The 17,002-nt window shown below is 43.8% G+C and overlaps 1 protein-coding gene across 1 annotated transcript in view; it reads left to right on the plus strand.

The window, feature by feature from the left end:
- The window catches only part of LOC147261760 (cadherin-18-like), a 32,592-nt gene that overhangs the window by 12,574 nt on the left and 3,016 nt on the right, over positions 1-17,002 (plus strand). Inside the window, exons 3-11 of the mRNA XM_086203955.1 lie at positions 2,779-3,073; positions 3,476-3,595; positions 8,796-8,963; positions 9,238-9,425; positions 10,905-11,158; positions 11,331-11,467; positions 12,585-12,709; positions 14,999-15,113; positions 16,695-16,955. Coding sequence (XP_086060081.1) covers positions 2,779-3,073; positions 3,476-3,595; positions 8,796-8,963; positions 9,238-9,425; positions 10,905-11,158; positions 11,331-11,467; positions 12,585-12,709; positions 14,999-15,113; positions 16,695-16,955 — 1,663 coding nt within the window. The remainder of the gene's footprint in view (positions 1-2,778; positions 3,074-3,475; positions 3,596-8,795; positions 8,964-9,237; positions 9,426-10,904; positions 11,159-11,330; positions 11,468-12,584; positions 12,710-14,998; positions 15,114-16,694; positions 16,956-17,002) is intronic.

Below are 17,002 nucleotides of genomic sequence, written 5' to 3' on the forward strand. Positions count from 1 at the left end.
TCATCTGTGGATCAGATCTGGTGAAGAACTGAGGGGGCTTGCTTCTCTCAAAGCAAAACACTACAATATTAGTAGAGCAAGCAGTGCAGTTATTGCAGAAATAGAATTCAAACAAGTAATTAAATAAGAATTTAAGTTTACACTAGCAGAGTTATTTGTTGGAGTGGCATTTCATCCATAAATTGAATGTGATCAAGGCGCTCCGAGAAAGAGAACACTGCTCTCAGTGAGTATCCCCTGAATAAATAGAACAGTTAAAAATGTGTGTACCAGTACCTTGTACTGGACTTAATAAATCTAAAGGATGGTGCAGTTGTTGGGTTGTATTCCATTCCACTACCACAAAAATGAGCCATGATTCAGCTTACAAACAAGTTCTAGTTCCCTCATTCACCAACTGATCCTTATTTATTGGTGCGTGACTGACTGACTGATGGCAACAGCACTCTTGTCAGCGCCTCCCAGAGAGTTGCATGAAAGCGTCAGGAATAATCTCATATATGGGAATGAAGTGGACTGTCGCCTCAACTCACCTTACTTAGCTTCTCAACATGTTCTCAGTCTCTCTGACCTACATTTATACCGTCTGATGACAGAAGACTAATGATTGGACGCGGCACCGAAACGGCTCTCGAGAAGATTACACTCAATCTAACGAGCTGAGAGGTGTACTATACACGTGTATGCGTGTGTAAACATTTTACTATTAGATTTCAGCATGAAATATCCAAAGCTTTAAAAAAAAAAGTGTATTCGGCTATGCAAATTATGCTTTATCTAATTAAATAGGCACTCATACATTTCCAGAAGAGTAATTGTCAAAATAAAGCACTTCCAGAGCAGATTAAAGATATGCGTTTTTTTTTTTATTGTTCCATAAATCAGAAACCACTTCCTGCAGCTGAATATTTAAATCACACTTTTTTCATATTCAGGGAACAATGCAGTAGGATTAAATTCAATATAAAACTCGCATCAGAGTTTATAAAATCATGATTAAATTCAGAGGCGGGGTTCACCCTGGACAGGTCGCCAGTCCATCACAGGACCAACATACAGAGACAGACAACCATTCACACTCACAGTCACACCTACAGTCAATTTAGAGTATCAATCAGCCTCGTCCCCTCTTGATGTCTTTGGACTGTGGGAGGAAGCTGGAGTACCAGAGAGAACCCACGCAGGAACAGGGAGAACATGCAGACTCCACACAGAGAGATCCCGTACTTGAGCTGGGGCTCGAACCTGGAACCTTCCTGCTGTGAGGCGACAGTGCCGACCACTGCACCACCGTGCCGCCCTTCATGATTAAATATGAAAATAAATATGATCCAATCAAAATTCCACTAATTTGAATAGATGCCTGAAAGAAGGTATGTTATGGAGCAGCAACACAACTGTGTGTATGTTTGCCTGGAGTCTCTTCAATCCTGCTGAGGGACCAACAGACAGCCTCCTTAGGTTAACAGGTAAATATGAGCGTTATGACGACATAAATGAGAGAGTTTGCATTTTCCCTAATAACTGATTGATTTGAAATCCTTTTCTACAGTAATGCTGCAGTGCTTGTCAAGGAGAGTCAGGAGAACGTGGTTCTTTAATACCATTGTAAACAGCACTTACACTGATATAACATGGATAAAGAATCAAATCATCTCAGCGCTCCTGGTTGGTGATGCATCTTAGCGTAGCATGTCTTGTAAATCCTACCAGGAGGGAATTAACCTGTTTAAATTAATAACCGCCACTTCCTGCCCGCCCACACTCTTTTTGATATATATTTCACATCCTAGTGAGCCTTTGTTCTTCTAACTGAAGAAGCATACACACAGGGAACTACTTTAGCCTCAAAATGTCAGTCAGTGCTGCTTCCTATCCAGCTGCTGCTTAGGAACACAGCCGTTTCCATTCTGCTGTAATTTCATCCTCCTCTTTTTTTTTGCTGTAAATGTTTTATTTTGTGCCAGGGAGATGGAGCGATATTCTTTGTAGTTCCAGCTCATACAGTGCATTTCTATTCTTTGTTTAAGAGCATCGTGATGCTTGTTCTGTTTGATTTAACAGTGTATTGTCATACGCTGGCTTATGCTTTTATATTTTGGAAAGCAGAATAAGAGGTCGTATGACTGTTGCCATGATGTTCAGCACCCTTACATTCTGCAAAAATTTCAAAGTTTGATTTGGAAAAATCAGGGAGAGTGAAATCATCAAGTATCCTCAGAAATTTGAAGATTACAATTGTGGTATTTCATCTAAATCCCACTAAAAAAAAAAACAAAACAAGTTTTCGTTCACCCTCTGAACTCCAAACAAACCAACCAGCTACATAGTACAGAAAACTCCAAGTTGACCCTTAATTTATCACTAAATCTCTTATCCTGCTTGGTAGTACAGGCCCCTGATGGGGACTGACCTCAGTACCCAAATACTCGTCTGAGTTCCTCTGCTATCGCTTTTTATGTCCTCCACCTTCATTCACTGTGACATATCCGGCTAAGGAACGGCTGCATGTTGTAGAACGTGCTCTGTCACACTCTTCTTTTTCCATTTCCTGAGACAGGATCTTTTCTGCAGATACTGAACCTCTTGTACAAGCTGTCACACTCCCATCCCTCAGTTCTGAGGCCTGGTCCTCCCTGATTGGTTGGCTGTGTCTCTCAATGCTGGGCCCTCATCATTAGCGGACCGCTCCTCATGACAGTCAGCTATTAGTCTGACTTAGGGAGTACTAAAGTGTCTGACAAGTATCATTAGAGTACTTTTCTCTTACGTCACCAGCTCCACTCTAACTCTGACAAGGGCGATGGCTCTGTGCGCTACATCCTTTCTGGCGAAGGAGCCGGGTCCATCTTCATCATTGATGAGACAACAGGTGACATTCACGCAGCAAGGAGCTTGGACCGAGAGAGGAAGTCCCAGTATGTCCTACACGCAAGGGCCATCGACCGGTGGACAAATCGCTCACTCGAGGCAGAGTCTGAGTTCATCATCAAGGTCCAGGATGTCAATGACAACGCCCCGACCTTCCCAGGAGGACCCTTCTCAGCCACTGTGCCTGAGATGTCAGATGTTGGTAAGGAACCACATAGGCATTCCCACCATAACTGACTGAATTCAGTTAACTTCTTGCCCGTAGTACAGTATTTTCTTGTAAAATATTTATACAATAAGTTGTTTTGAAAAATATAATTAAAAAGACCAAAATCTGCTGATGTTCCTATGTTCTGTTTAGTGTAATCTGTGTCCTCCCTAACCTTCAGACAAATGACCCGGCAGCTTTGGGGTTAATGGGCCCATAGCCTCAGAGGTAGACTCCCCTGTAGCATCAGTAAACCTGGAGACGAGCGCTAATGGAAGCAATGTACATGAAGGTGTGAGGTCTGCCCCCCCCCACCCCCCCATGTCTCCCGGGTCTGCAGGTGGTAGTTACAAATTCATGAATCTTTAATTTCCGACTTTTACCTTCTTTGTGCAGGAACATCAGTTTTACAGGTTACAGCGGTGGACTCAGACGACCCGACCTATGGTAACAGTGCCAAGATAGTTTACAGCATCCTGGAGGGCCAGCGCTACTTCTCCATTGACCCACATACAGGTAAACCTGCTTCTGGACCCACATGAAGATTCCTCATGTTGCATCTGCAATCTCACAAAGCAACACAATGACCTGGCAATGCCTGGAGGCGCATAATACATATTGAGAAAAAACTTGGTAAGATTTTTGTGGCTACACAGTTATTTTTTAGCCATAACTGTAGAATTCATGTCAGATTTGTTTTTGCATGGTACCAAACCACAACAAAAGTTAGCGTATGAGGTTGATACATAGAGCAGGTCTTGACGCACACCTTTTAATTTAATCTTAAAGAGACTGAACTATTCCCTCAAAGACTTTATACATACAGGGTCATGGGTTTGGGTTGTCAGGAGCCGATTTCCCAAAAGGTACCCCAACAAGTAAGCCCAAACATACACTATAAAAACCTTGAGACACACACACACACACACACACACACACACACACACACACACACACACACACACACACTAGCTTTTATCAAGTAGAAACATTGAACAGACCCAGGCTCTGTTTTCTAGTTTTCTAGTCCTAACATTAGAATGTAAACTGAAGCTTTAGTTCTGGTTTTGAAATCATATCCAACATTGTGACCATGCAGATGTGTTTGTGTACATGTGTTGAATATCAGACAGGATGCAGGAACATTTATCACAAAAACAGCTGACTGTGTAAATCTTGCCAATGGCAGCATTTAGATCCACTGGCAGACTCATACCTGCTTTTCATCTTTATTAGGATGACAGTTCTTCCTCTACACAACACAGAGACAGGAAATAACATGGGAGACAGTGGTCTCAGCAGCCGCCAGTGTATCTTGGAGGCTCGCAGCTGAATACTAAAGGCTTGTTTAACATGTTGTGGAGCATCTCAGTTGGCTGACAGATGAATTTAATGGTGCAGGGAGGTGGGAGACGATCACAGCGTGTTTGTTGAATGTACCCGACACCAGTTGGCAAAAAAGGGAAGAATAGTAAGAAGCACAGGAGCACAAGAGCCGGGATTGGGAGCTATAGATGTGAGGGAAAATGATGTCACATGTTTGATATTTTCAAAAGTAATGTTACATTTTGGATAGTTCTCAGCCCCTTTTTTATACATTCGAACACAGAAGATGACTATTAAAAATCCAAGCTGTATGTGATGTCAGATTAATGCCATAAGCAAAAATCATTCTGTTTGAAATAGATCTTTGCTGCTAGTTTGGAAACATGAGCATCTAAATGTGATTTTTTTTTTTTTCCTCCTGACCGACACGGAGTGAAATACTGGTATCAGATATTGCAAACGAAATGTCATGTAAATGAGATCAGATGAGGTGGTCTCCCGGTGCAGTTTCTCGGAACTGAAAAATTACAAGGCGCCTGAAGCCACAAGGCCAGATGCGTTAGTAGTTCCCTTCAGGCAATTGCACCAAACTATAATAATGTTAAGTGGGTCATGTCCAGTGCCTCATGTGTGTGGAAGGATACTGGCCACCCTCCCTCACGCTGTTGTATCACGTGCTTCTAAAGCACACACACTTGGACTCAAATCATCATCAGGGTTTTAAAAAAAGTCTGCAACTTGAGCAGTGATCAGGACAGCTTGATGGGGTGAATCAGCAAATTATTTGAGGTGTAAAAAACAGGAAGAAAAGACCAACAGAAAAAAAAAGAGTGCTGTGCTCCTCATCCACCAATTGTTGGACTGGATACAGTGTCTCCTTTCTGACCAACAGAATGACATGCGAATGCTCACAACATGGAGACACTTTGGGATGGATCAATCCACCACTGACAATTTTTTAATGCACAAATGTTACAAAATATTTGAAATGAAAGATGTCGATTTCTCCTGGGAGGGCCCCATTTCCTCAATGGTTGAATCTCTCTTCTGTCGCTATATTGTTTGTTCATTCTTTTGTCTTGTTATCTTATTCAATATGAGGACACAAGCTGCTATCAGACAAAGACCCGGAGGACCAAACAACCAAAAAATATTTTTTGTAATAAACTGGATCAAACACCATTTCTTCCTTGCTTTTATCTGTGCTGTGCCGATATTACACAATCGTTTCCTCTCTGGTGCCAGTGGAAGGAGGTTGAGGCTCCTGCCTTCATGCTTCTATGAGCACATGAATTATCAGGAGAGAAAAGGATGGCTAACCTTGGACTCTGTGAAGTGGAGAAAATCACAGGATGAAAGCCCAACATTCAGACAGACAAAATGGCTCTGTGTGTGTGTGTGTGTGTGTGTGTGTGTGTGTGTGTGTGTGTGTGTGTGTGTGTGTGTGTGTGCGTGTATGTGTGTCTCACCATTGCCTTCCTCCAGACAGACATCTACATTGGTGTGTGTTTCGACTCAGATTAACAGAAATGGCCTGTGACAAACTTCTGATGAAACTTACTTTTTTTTCATAAAGGAAATGTTCTCTTTACTCATCTATATTTGTCTGCCAGTAGTTATAATTAACTCATAAACTGGAACGCATTTCTTTACTAAAGTCTTTTTCTGACAAATTAAAGGAGAAAGATTAGCAGAGAACATGAATCAAGAGGCTTCCACGCCGGTGCATTGAAAACTAGAATGAACTAACATCCAGTCACACTGTGCTGGCAAGAGTGAAAATACCGAGACGGTGCAGCTGATCATTATTCTAGGTTAAGATGGCACGAGGTGTGAAAAAATGCGCCATTGTACTATTGTAGTCAACATTGTGGTGAAAAGCACATGAATGATGCTTGTGTGTGTGTATGAGCAAATTTTCTTGATGCCTGGCGTGATCGTATTCTGTCTAGAGAATGAAGCCTTTTGCAGACGGATACACTCGCTGCGTTTTACTTCATTATTATGAGGCCGATGTGATGACACACACCAACAAATATTCAGTGTGATTGATGTTAAAGTGAGATGTGTCCATATTCAACAGTTTTCCTTCAAAGGAGAACCCTGCACTCGTCTGTGGTAAATGAGGCTGTGGGCTCAGGTGCCTCATGAACAGTAAAGTACAGTGGATCAAAGTATGACGTGTAATGCAACTGAGCACTGAATTGTGCTGCCCCCCCCCCCCCCGCCTTTCATACACAATGACTCTGAAATAAGACTAGAGTGCTTATGCCATTCTCAGGTTAAATTACCCTGCAGAAGACAATTGACACAAACCCCCGGTGAACGTGAACTTGTGGCCTGCCTCTAGCGCTTCCAATCTCAGATCCACATAGGTAGAGCAGTTGAAGGTCCACTAAAAGTTTCCAGGGCTTTGGCATCAGATGGGGGTGTGTAGAATCCCAATGTTGAGCAAGTAGGTGACTACAGGTCAGGACCTGTGCAGTCTTCAAGGATAACATCAATTATCACCTAGCATTTCATGCCAGAGGAACTTTCTGACTTGCCCGCCCCTTTTCTTGGGGTCACCTGTCTCCTTACTTTGGTGGACAGGACTAGGGAGTGAGCAGAAGCAGACGCTTTATCTGCCAGGGTAAACTGTGTTTACGGGGGGCCTGAGGGTGATGACACCATGGCGTATCCCCTGAGAGCTAATGGATTGGGTGAGCAGTTTCATTGCTGAGTCTGGGTCTCCAGATCTCCCCCACCCCTGAGGATGGGGGCCGATGTGAAAAACCACCAGCCTAAAGGCTGAAGAGGCAAGCTTGTGATGAGGGTCACCATTTTAATTCCCAAGTCCGGCATGAGGGTGAGGAAAGTGAGGAAGCAGCGGATGCCCCTCCCTCATTACTCTTCATCCATCTGCTGCGTTGGAACTTCATGGCAGCAGATGAAACTGGATGCACTCATCTGAATAGTAACTGAATATGATCAGGGTGCTGCCGGAATAAATAAAGATGGACGCACAGGCAGTGGGAGATCAATGTGGTCCACTTTGCTTGCAGAGCCACCATGTTTCAAAAACTAGCAGGAAAAGCTACCATTACGCGAGCAAGATTCAAAGCTAATAACGTATGTGTATACTTAGCTTTCATCTACTTACTTTCTGATCCGTCCCTGTGAGCTAAAGAAGAGGAGAATATCCTCTTATCTACCCTTGTCCCCACTCTCCTCTGTCAGTATGTGAACGATTACAGTGAAAAGAAGGAGGCATGCAGGAGAATGCTGCATTTGTAACGTCAAGTACCATTAACTACACAACATTCACGATCAAATTGGTTCCCAGCCCACAATCCCAGTATTATTTGTGCCTCTGTCATTACAGCATGAAGCAGCAGAGGAATGTGCACAGCTGGAGGTCTTTTGGTTTTCTGCCGGTAGAAGCCAGTTTTGTGTCATTCTGTCAAAAGGACTGAAGCCAGATTAGACTGTTGTCTGGGGAGAGATGTCCCAGTATCTTCCATCTAATTAAATTCTGTACTTTCACCCCCCTCCCCCTCATAAAAGCTGCCTAAAATCCAGAGAAGACCAATTCCAACATTCCAAAACTGTGTCGATTTTTATCTGTGGCTCAAATCTCTTCCTTCATCACAGTGGCACAGTAGCAGAATCCCTCCAGCGTTTTAGCTACTCTCCCACACCAGTCCCCTCCTCTCCACTTCCTTTGTCCTCCACCCCCCCCCCCCCCACCACCACCACTCACTCTGTATGAGTGATACAGGTGCAGAATGTGTGCTGCCTGTCGTGTCCAGCCTGCACCGTGTCTCTCTGCTCAGTCTGAAGGGGCTGATAAGGCCAGATGGCTCTCTGCTTTGTAAACCTGTGAAGCGAGTAATGCAGTGGAGCAGAGCCTCCAGGCTAAACACTATCTGCATCTCATGTGGGAGAGGTGTGTGTATGTGTGTATGTGTTGGGGTATTTCTGTCCTTGTTAGAACCAGTTCTGGTTTAGACTTTTTGAGTGTGGACATCTTGCTAAGTGAGGTCATTTTGACCAGTTAACCCTTAAATGGTGCGAATTTAGGCAAAAAAAAACCAAAAAAAAAACAACAACAGCTTTTCTGTCCATTCAGTGTTGCCACAAGTTCAAGTCGTAGGACGTATCAGACGTAACTGTCCATGTTTATGGGTGTGTAGTTATTGTGATGAGTGCAAAAAACAACAATAGATGACCAGAAACACATTGGTATGTATGAGCATCAGTGGGTATGTTTTCCTATATGCACAGATATGATTTTGCAGATTGTACTGAAGTAAAACATGGTGTTATTACATAGTTTATCCAGCAGAGTGCACTCTGGCTGCATAATTGACAACACTGACATTTAGTCCTCTCCTTCTCTGGACATCAGGTGTCATCCGTACAGCCATGATCAGCTTGGACCGGGAGACCAGAGACCACTATTCTGTTCTGGTCCAGGCCAAAGACATGGCAGGATCAGTCGGAGGACTGTCTGGATCCACTACTGTCAACATCACCCTAACGGACGTCAATGACAACCCTCCAAAGTTTCCACAGAGTAAATGATCCCACTCATGCTTTTCTCTTTTACTGCATATTTATTTTCTGATTTGAGTAACGATTAAAAAAAAGATTAATCTAGATTGAGAAATGTAGAAGAAGTACCTGGATGCCTCCCCAGGGAGGATCTGCAGCCATGGTCTGGGCGAGCTGATGTGGACAAATTCTGTTTGGGTTCTTAGCTGGAGCTCCTAATACTGTGACTGTACCTTGAGTAGCAGTTGAAGCTGCACTCGTTGTTAAAATATTGACTGACTGCTCTCCTGTTGCAGAGAGCTACCAGCTGTACGTACCAGAGCTAGCTCCAGTAGGGAAGCCAGTTGGTCGGATCAGTGCCAACGATGAAGATGACGGGCAAAACTCAGAGATGACCTACAGCATCACCAACGCCGAGGCTGCTGCCATCTTTGCCATCACCACTAATGCTGACCACAGGGAAGGAATCATTTCCCTCAAACAGGTAGGACCCACATAGTTTTTAGCAACCGCAAACAATGAAGCTGCAAGTTGGAAAACTTCACCTCATCTCAACACCCCCCCCCCCCAACAACCTTCTGTGGCCTGTTTATTGACATTTTTTGATGTTTTCACTTTCCCCCTTGCTTCACTGCTTTGTATTAATCGCCATTGCAAGTGATGGTTGTGCAGTGCATGTTTTTCTCCTATTTTCTCCAGTAATACTGAAATGAGTGAGTTAAATTGAAAGTGGTTGTGATTTTCCTTTCACCTCTTCTCTTGCCGCCTAAACCTGAGGAAGACTCCTGCACAAGGAGTCCATAAATCTTTTTTGTAGTTCACTTTTATAGTTGTTCTGTTTCGTTTTGGGCAGCAGCTAATATTGTATTGTGGTACTAACCTTCGTTGAGAAAAATTAATGTATGAATCTCTCTGTAGAGGCCAGTGACTGCTGTAAAGACATAAGCTGTGATACATTTCATTTGGGAAGTAATGGATGGTAGAGATATCTGGACATATTGTTTGAAAAAAATTCTTAAAATATGCCACAAAATGACTAACGCATGCAAGCATACAGCCAGTGACTCCCATGATAAAGGAGAGCAAAACCCTCCTCCAACGCTCCACATCCTTGGTCCCACAATAAGATAAACCAGCTTGGTGCGTTCAGGCAGACCCTAAAAAGTTCACCAGTAGCATTTCCATTTTTAATTGAGGGCCACTATTTAGCAGTCCCTTTGGGACTCTGACACAATACAACTGCTTTATCACTGCTGCCAACAGCAGAGGGGTGTGTGAGGTTGGGCTATCCTCATCAAACACTTGACTGACATTTCTGTGAGATTTTGGTGGTCAAAGGTCAAGGTCACCCGTCCAACCATCCATCGTCTTCCATCATCCCTTCCTGTTAAGGGTCACGGGGGGGCTGGAGGCGAGAGGCGGGGTTCATCCTGGACAGGTCACCAGTCCATCACAGGGCCAACACATAGAGACAGACAACCATTCACACCCACAGCCACACCTACAGTCAATTTAGAGTATCAATCAGCCTCGTCCTCTCTTGATGTCTTTGGACTTTGGGAGGAAGCTGGAGTACCAGAGAGAACCCACACAGGAACAGGGAGAACATGCAGACTCATACAGAAAGATCCTGTGCCTGAGCCGGGACTCGAACCCAGAACCTTTTCAGTGTGAGGCGGCTGGAGTACCAGAGAGAACCCACACAGGAACAGGGAGAACATGCAGACTCACACAGAAAGATCCTGTGCCTGAGCCGGGACTCGAACCCAGAACCTTTTCAGTGTGAGGCGACAGTGCTGACCACTGCACCACTGTGCTGCTCAAGGTCACCCATGATTGCCAAATCTGAGGAACGCCCTGATGGGAATTTCTTCAAATTTGAAACCAATATCCAGAAGGTACTTGACTTTTAAGTCTTTGCAATGACTTAGTAGAGTAATTATGTTTTATGTCTTCCCTCCAGCCTCTGAACTATGAGAAGAGAAAAGTTCACATATTAAATATTGAAGGCTCTAACACCCACCCGAACCCACGCTTCTCTCACCTGGGGCCATTCAAAGATTCTACATCACTGCGAGTCATTGTGGGTGATGTGGATGAGCCACCCATCTTCTCTATGAGCTACTACATCATGGACGTCTATGAAAACTCACCAGCTGGCACTCAGGTTGGCACTGTAACCGCCATGGACCCCGACAGCACCAACAGCGCTGTTAGGTAATAAAGATGTTTGGTGGGTTTTTTTGCATATGTATGTCTGCTGTTCATCTTTGGACTAATTATGGTATACCCTGACTCTTATCATGACTAAAATTCTTATTTCTTAAAATAAATCTGATTTAAAAATAAAGATATTCACTTTTATAAAGTCCGTTATTCCGCATCACAGGTACTTCATCAAAAACGAAGAGGGAAGACTGTTGTATTACACAATTGGAGTAAACAGTGGCATCATCAGGACTACCCAGGTTCTGGACCGAGAGGAGACAGCCTGGCATAACATCACTGTGATGGCTGCAGAGGTTGGTAAGTTCATGGCAACAGCAGAGGTGTAACAGTTGTCTGCCTGCTATATTTTTAAGCATGCTCATCCATCACGGTGACATCCGTTGCCCTTCCATCCATCAGTAAGTGCTTCTTTAACTGAAAGGGGGTTCTTTTGTTTCTTCATGGTTTTGTTCACCAATTTGTTTCCATCTGCTGTTTTCACCTCCTGATATGTGTCAGACAGCCAATTTTCAGGCGAGCAGAAGGGTTGGAGGAGTCTGCATGTTTGTCAGACTCTCTCTACATCACAAACGTGGCGAAGTCTTGATATTTTCCTTGATCGGTAGTTTTTTCTTTCTAAGTAAGAAGGTATAGTGTTTTTTGGTCGTTGGTATTGAAACACTTCCTCTGATGATTGTCTTTTTTGCTTGCTGAACATCTAAGAAATGTATAATGTTCCTTCCTTTTTCCATTGCGAACCAAATATATGGGAAAGGGTAAGAAAGCAAAAGGAAATGACAACCAGGCAATGTGAAAGAGGCTGCTTAGAGAGCCGTAAACCCAGTTTTACCTTCACATAGCAGACAAAATGAACGAGACCTCCTTAGAGGCTAAATGAGAGTTACATAAGCACGCCATGCCCTAAATGGACCCAGGGTGAGTAACTCCTCTCGCTCCACCGGCAAAGAAGAGGAGGTTTTAAATTGACCCACCAAAAGGGGAGGCTTAGGCCAAAGTGACAGCCCTGTACTGTCTGCACTCCACCGTAAACAAACTTCACTAACAGAGAGAACACGGCTCTCCGACCCACTCAGTGGAGGGCAAAGAGAACAGAGTTTCAAGTCTGTGACATCAGTGGGTTCAGAAGGTGCCAGGTTCCACTTTGGTGCCCGCAAGGTACAGACTGGGCAAACGTCTAGCGTGCCCTACAAAAACAGACACACGAAAGGATGCCGGACCCTCCTCAACCGTCTTTCTCTTCCTGCTGTAGCTTTTTCTTGGGACACTGTAGGGCTGTGATTTATTCTACTCAATTTATTCTACTCAACTTTGTCACAAAGTTCTGCCCTCACGATTTTGTTTTTCTGTCCGTATTATTTTGTTTTTAAAATCTGTGCGGTGCAGCTAAAGCTAACTGGTGTGATTTCACTTGCAGATAATCCACGGATGGTGAGTCAGGTTCCAGTCACCATCCAAGTCCTGGATGTCAATGACAACAGTCCATCAATATCTGGGGGCAACAGTGCAGTCATAGTGTGTGAGAGCACTAAAAATGGACAGGTGGGTTGCCAATGCTAAACAGCCATGGAGGGTTGATATTTTTCACTGCAATACAAGTGAATGAGTGTTTACAAGTCCCTGGCCTTTATATTTGATCATTAATTCACATTCTCTCTGTGAACCTGTGATTTTAGAAACATAGGACCTGACTCAGTGGAACACCGATGTAGGAGCACTGTCAGCTCAACCAGGCTGATTACTACCCTGTAGTTTTGATAGTGCGCAATCGGAGCAACAATGGGATGGCGGGAGGAAACATGTCAAATCAATTTTATGTTTGAAAATGACTTCTTTGCAAAAATGCATTTCTCAGCTCATCTAAAAATGATGGCTTTGGATGAAAGCAACTCTCACGAACGTGTTGATTAAAAAAAAAAAAAGGTTAGCTTAAATGAAACCTTTTTTATTTTAGAGTAAAATAAAATATTCTGGGGGTCTTGAAGATGAGTGACAATGCTCAAAAATACACACTTTCAAGTCAGCTAAAAAAAAAATAAAAAAATTGTACACCGTACTGAATCGTGCTCCAAAGTTTGTTAGAGCAGCATTTTAGCCCTTTGACATTCATCCAGCAAAACTGAGAGGAAGTACAGAGGACAGAGATATAGTGAGCACAGCCACAGGAAAGACCAATCAGAACCCTCGAGTAATCTGGAATTATTGCCTCAAGCTGTGTGTATTTAGGCATCTAGAGGTCAGAAAGATTAAAGTTACACACTTGATATGCCTCCATGACAGAACTTACTTAACTTACTTACTCAGATGTGATATTGCACAGCTCTGTATAGGTGCTTCTCTTTACAGAGTGAAGAGCCTCTGATTGTCTAAATACACACAGCTTGTGGCGTTTAACTTCCAAAGCATTCTGATTGGCCTTTTTCCTAGGATGTGTTCACCATAGCCGTGTCATGTATATCTTCTTTACAGTTTTGGACTGATGTGTCGCTCCAGTAATGGTTCTTACACATTTCAGCAAAAAGAAGGAAAAAAAGCCATCATTTTTCCAACGCTCCTGTCTCCGAGCCTGTGGAGGTGTGCAGTCGCATGTATGTTAAAGTTTTGCGGGCTGGTAAATTAAAGGAAAGAGGGGAGAAAAAAAAGACAGTTGGCAGGAAAAGACTCAGGTTTAATATTCCATGGACCTTTAAGAATAAATCATGCATGATTCCAATATTTGATACTCATCCTGTTGCAGATTTGTACGTAATAGAATGGCAGCCTTAGTGGAGGACTGCACTGTAAGTTTTTTTTTTTCTCATTTTAAAGTAGAAATACAGTCAATTCCTCTACATTGACAGCGACAGCTTCTATCCTGCTTGCTGGGCAAATCTGAAGATGTGCTTGGTTAAATCCCCCTTCTTTACTCGTAAACTTTCCTCCTCTGGCAGAGTTGCTGTACAGGGTGTCATTTTTTTTTTTTAAATCCTTGAACAAATAGTAGAAAGATGTCGAATCAAAGAGAAACCCATACAACAATGCAGCGTTCTTACACCACTGAACACATGCATGGAAACACCTTCATGTCTCTCTCTCTCCCACACAAACGTTCATGTTGTGTATTTATCAGTTGAGGTGCAAATTCTGCCGCTTCTTGAAGCCATAAATTATTCAGGCTGGCTGATGCTTCCTCTGCTGGGCCAGATAGCAACAGAGACGATCATATTAAATGCAAACACAAGCTTTCCTCATACCCCCCCGGCCCCCGCCCTCCACCTCACCGCCAACCTCTCTGCTCAACATTTGGACTAGTTCTGAACCAGCCGAGATAAAAACCCAAGCGTAAAGCACAAAGCCATAGACCTACTTTGCAGCAGTGGCTCATCTCATATTTACATTCGCACAAAGGGATCGCACATTATACATCCCTTCTTTCTCTCTCATTATTCTGAGGGGATTCATTTAGCTTAGATTCAGGCAACAGTCTGTGACCCCCCCCCCCCCCCCCCCCCATATCTTGTTGGTAGCTCATTCAATTACAATTATATTTTCTTAGGATTTCATTTGTGGTTTCTATTTCATCTAAAATACTGAGACCTGCTGCTGAGCCCGTGAGGGAGGCATGGCTGGTTTTCATGTCGGAAGAGTACGAGCGCAAAACTTTTAGAGAACTTTATTTAATGTCAAGGTAGTGTAGAAAAGGATTTCTTCTGAGTTTTGTGGTCTGAAAACATAAATCAGGACCAATTTGATATTGTGTGTAAGGAAATGAAAGGGGTCCAATCGTGTTACAACCTTGACTTGTGTCTTCTCTTTGATTTTAAATTCCTTCTCATCTTTTCCGTCAATCAGGTAATTCAGACCATCCGGGCAGCCGATCGTGACAACTTTGCTAACGGGAAGTTTTCCTTCTATGTGCCTGCTGAGCATCAAGTTAATCCCAATTTCTCGGTTAAGGACAATGGAGGTAAGGCTCAAGTCTGCTGAGGGTAAATCAAGACCCCTTCATGTGTGAATGCCTTCATTCATTGCCTAAGATGCACCCAGGATGTCCGGTAGCGTCTGGTGACAACACAGTGCAGGAGCCCTTGTCAGAATTTGGTCAAGTCAGCAATACTGAGGATAGTTCTGGTCCCATTTGATACTGAATGCGTCTTTACCAATATTCCACAAGCAGGCTTTTGAGACTATTACAAACACTCTCCCACAAAGACAGGACCACGCTCCTTCTAATGGCTGGATTATTACATTGCCGCTCCCTTCATGGACAATAGTTGTTTTCATCCATCCGTCTCTGTTTAATGTGGGTCAGGTTGCATAGGTAGCAGCTCCGGTCCCTTCCCTTACCACATAGAGCAGCTCTGACTGGGGGATCCTGCAGCATTCCTAAGGCCCACGTGGAGATGTATGCCCTCCTGGTCCTGGAACATATCTGTGGGGAAGCACCCGGGTGGCCCAACTAGATGCCCTACCCACCTCAGCTGGCTCCTTTTGGCACAAAGGAGCAGTGACTCTATTGAGTCCTGCACGGGTGACTGAGCTTCTCACCTTAATCCCTAAGGGGGATGCCAACCTCCCTCCTGAGGAAACTCTTTTCAGCTGCTTGTTTGCAATCCTGTTCTTCTGCTCATGACCACAGGTGAACTTAAGAATGAAGGCTGACCTTCTGACTCTGCTCCCTTTTTTGTCATTTTTTAATCAAATGATCGAAAAAAACAGATTAAGGGAGTTGCCATGGAGCAGCCTTGACCCCATCAGAGACGAATATCTGTGGGACAATTTGAAAAACTCCTTATCTGCTACACATTGGTTACGATTTATACGTGATGTCTTATTGCGCTTTGGTAGCTCTATGCATTACTCAACTCTTTGTAATTTAATTTGAATGTCACTATGGACTACAGAATGCGTGCAGTCCGTTTTTGGACATTCTGATGAAGAAAGATGGTGATAGTTTCATGTATTGGAATGACGGACTCTTAGTAAACACCGGCATGTGTTTGAACTGCGTAAAAGCCGTTAAACTGACCTATTATTGCTCTCAGATGGAACCACGGACGTCAGAGGTAAAATCGTCCATTCAGAGCTCTTCTGGTACAGACACAAACCACTATCACCGGGTTACCGCCACCTGCTGGACATCAGCCCTGTGGATATTGTTGCCCTAAATCTGCTCACCCCAAAGAATTCATTAACCCTCACATCAGGAAAGCTGTTCACTTGTAAACCCCGACAACATGTGCAACAAAAGGTGTGATGTACTGCCACCTGCTGGCCATCTTTAATTCTCTCATACTGTTATCTGCCTTCATTGGAGTCCTCTCACTTGAATTGATTTAATTTATCCTGCTCATTCATCGCCTCTCTCTAAAACTGAGTGGATTGATTCATGATCACAAAGAACCTTGCTTACACTGTCTTTACTTAACCAGCAGTACCGCTTGTGCTTTTGTCACGTCATCTTGTTCATCCCTCTGCCATCATCCACCTGACCAATCTCCTTCTACTCATTCATCCCTTGTTCTCTTCCATCCTTCCCTTTCCTCAGATAACACTGCCAGTATAGTTTCTCGTCGGCGTGATGGTTTTAGCCAGGACCAGACCTTCTTCAGCCTGGTGCTGGTGGTGGCTGATGGTGGGGAGCCTCCTCTAAGCAGCACAACTACACTCTCCCTTAAAGTGTGTGTCTGCCAGCGGAACAGCAGGGGGCGGAACGGCAACGTGTGTCAGGCTCAGGCTTTCCTGTCTTCAACTGGCCTCAGTACTGGAGCCTTTGTTGCCATACTGTTGTGTATTGTCATACTGTTAGGTAAGAAAACAGACAGAAGCAGTCTGGTCACTGTCGTTCATGAGCTA

Source organism: Aulostomus chinensis, chromosome 5 (assembly GCF_037954235.1).
Source record: "Aulostomus chinensis isolate RoL2024-O1b breed Wild chromosome 5, RoL_Achi_v1.0, whole genome shotgun sequence".
Lineage (NCBI taxonomy): Eukaryota > Metazoa > Chordata > Actinopteri > Syngnathiformes > Aulostomidae > Aulostomus > Aulostomus chinensis.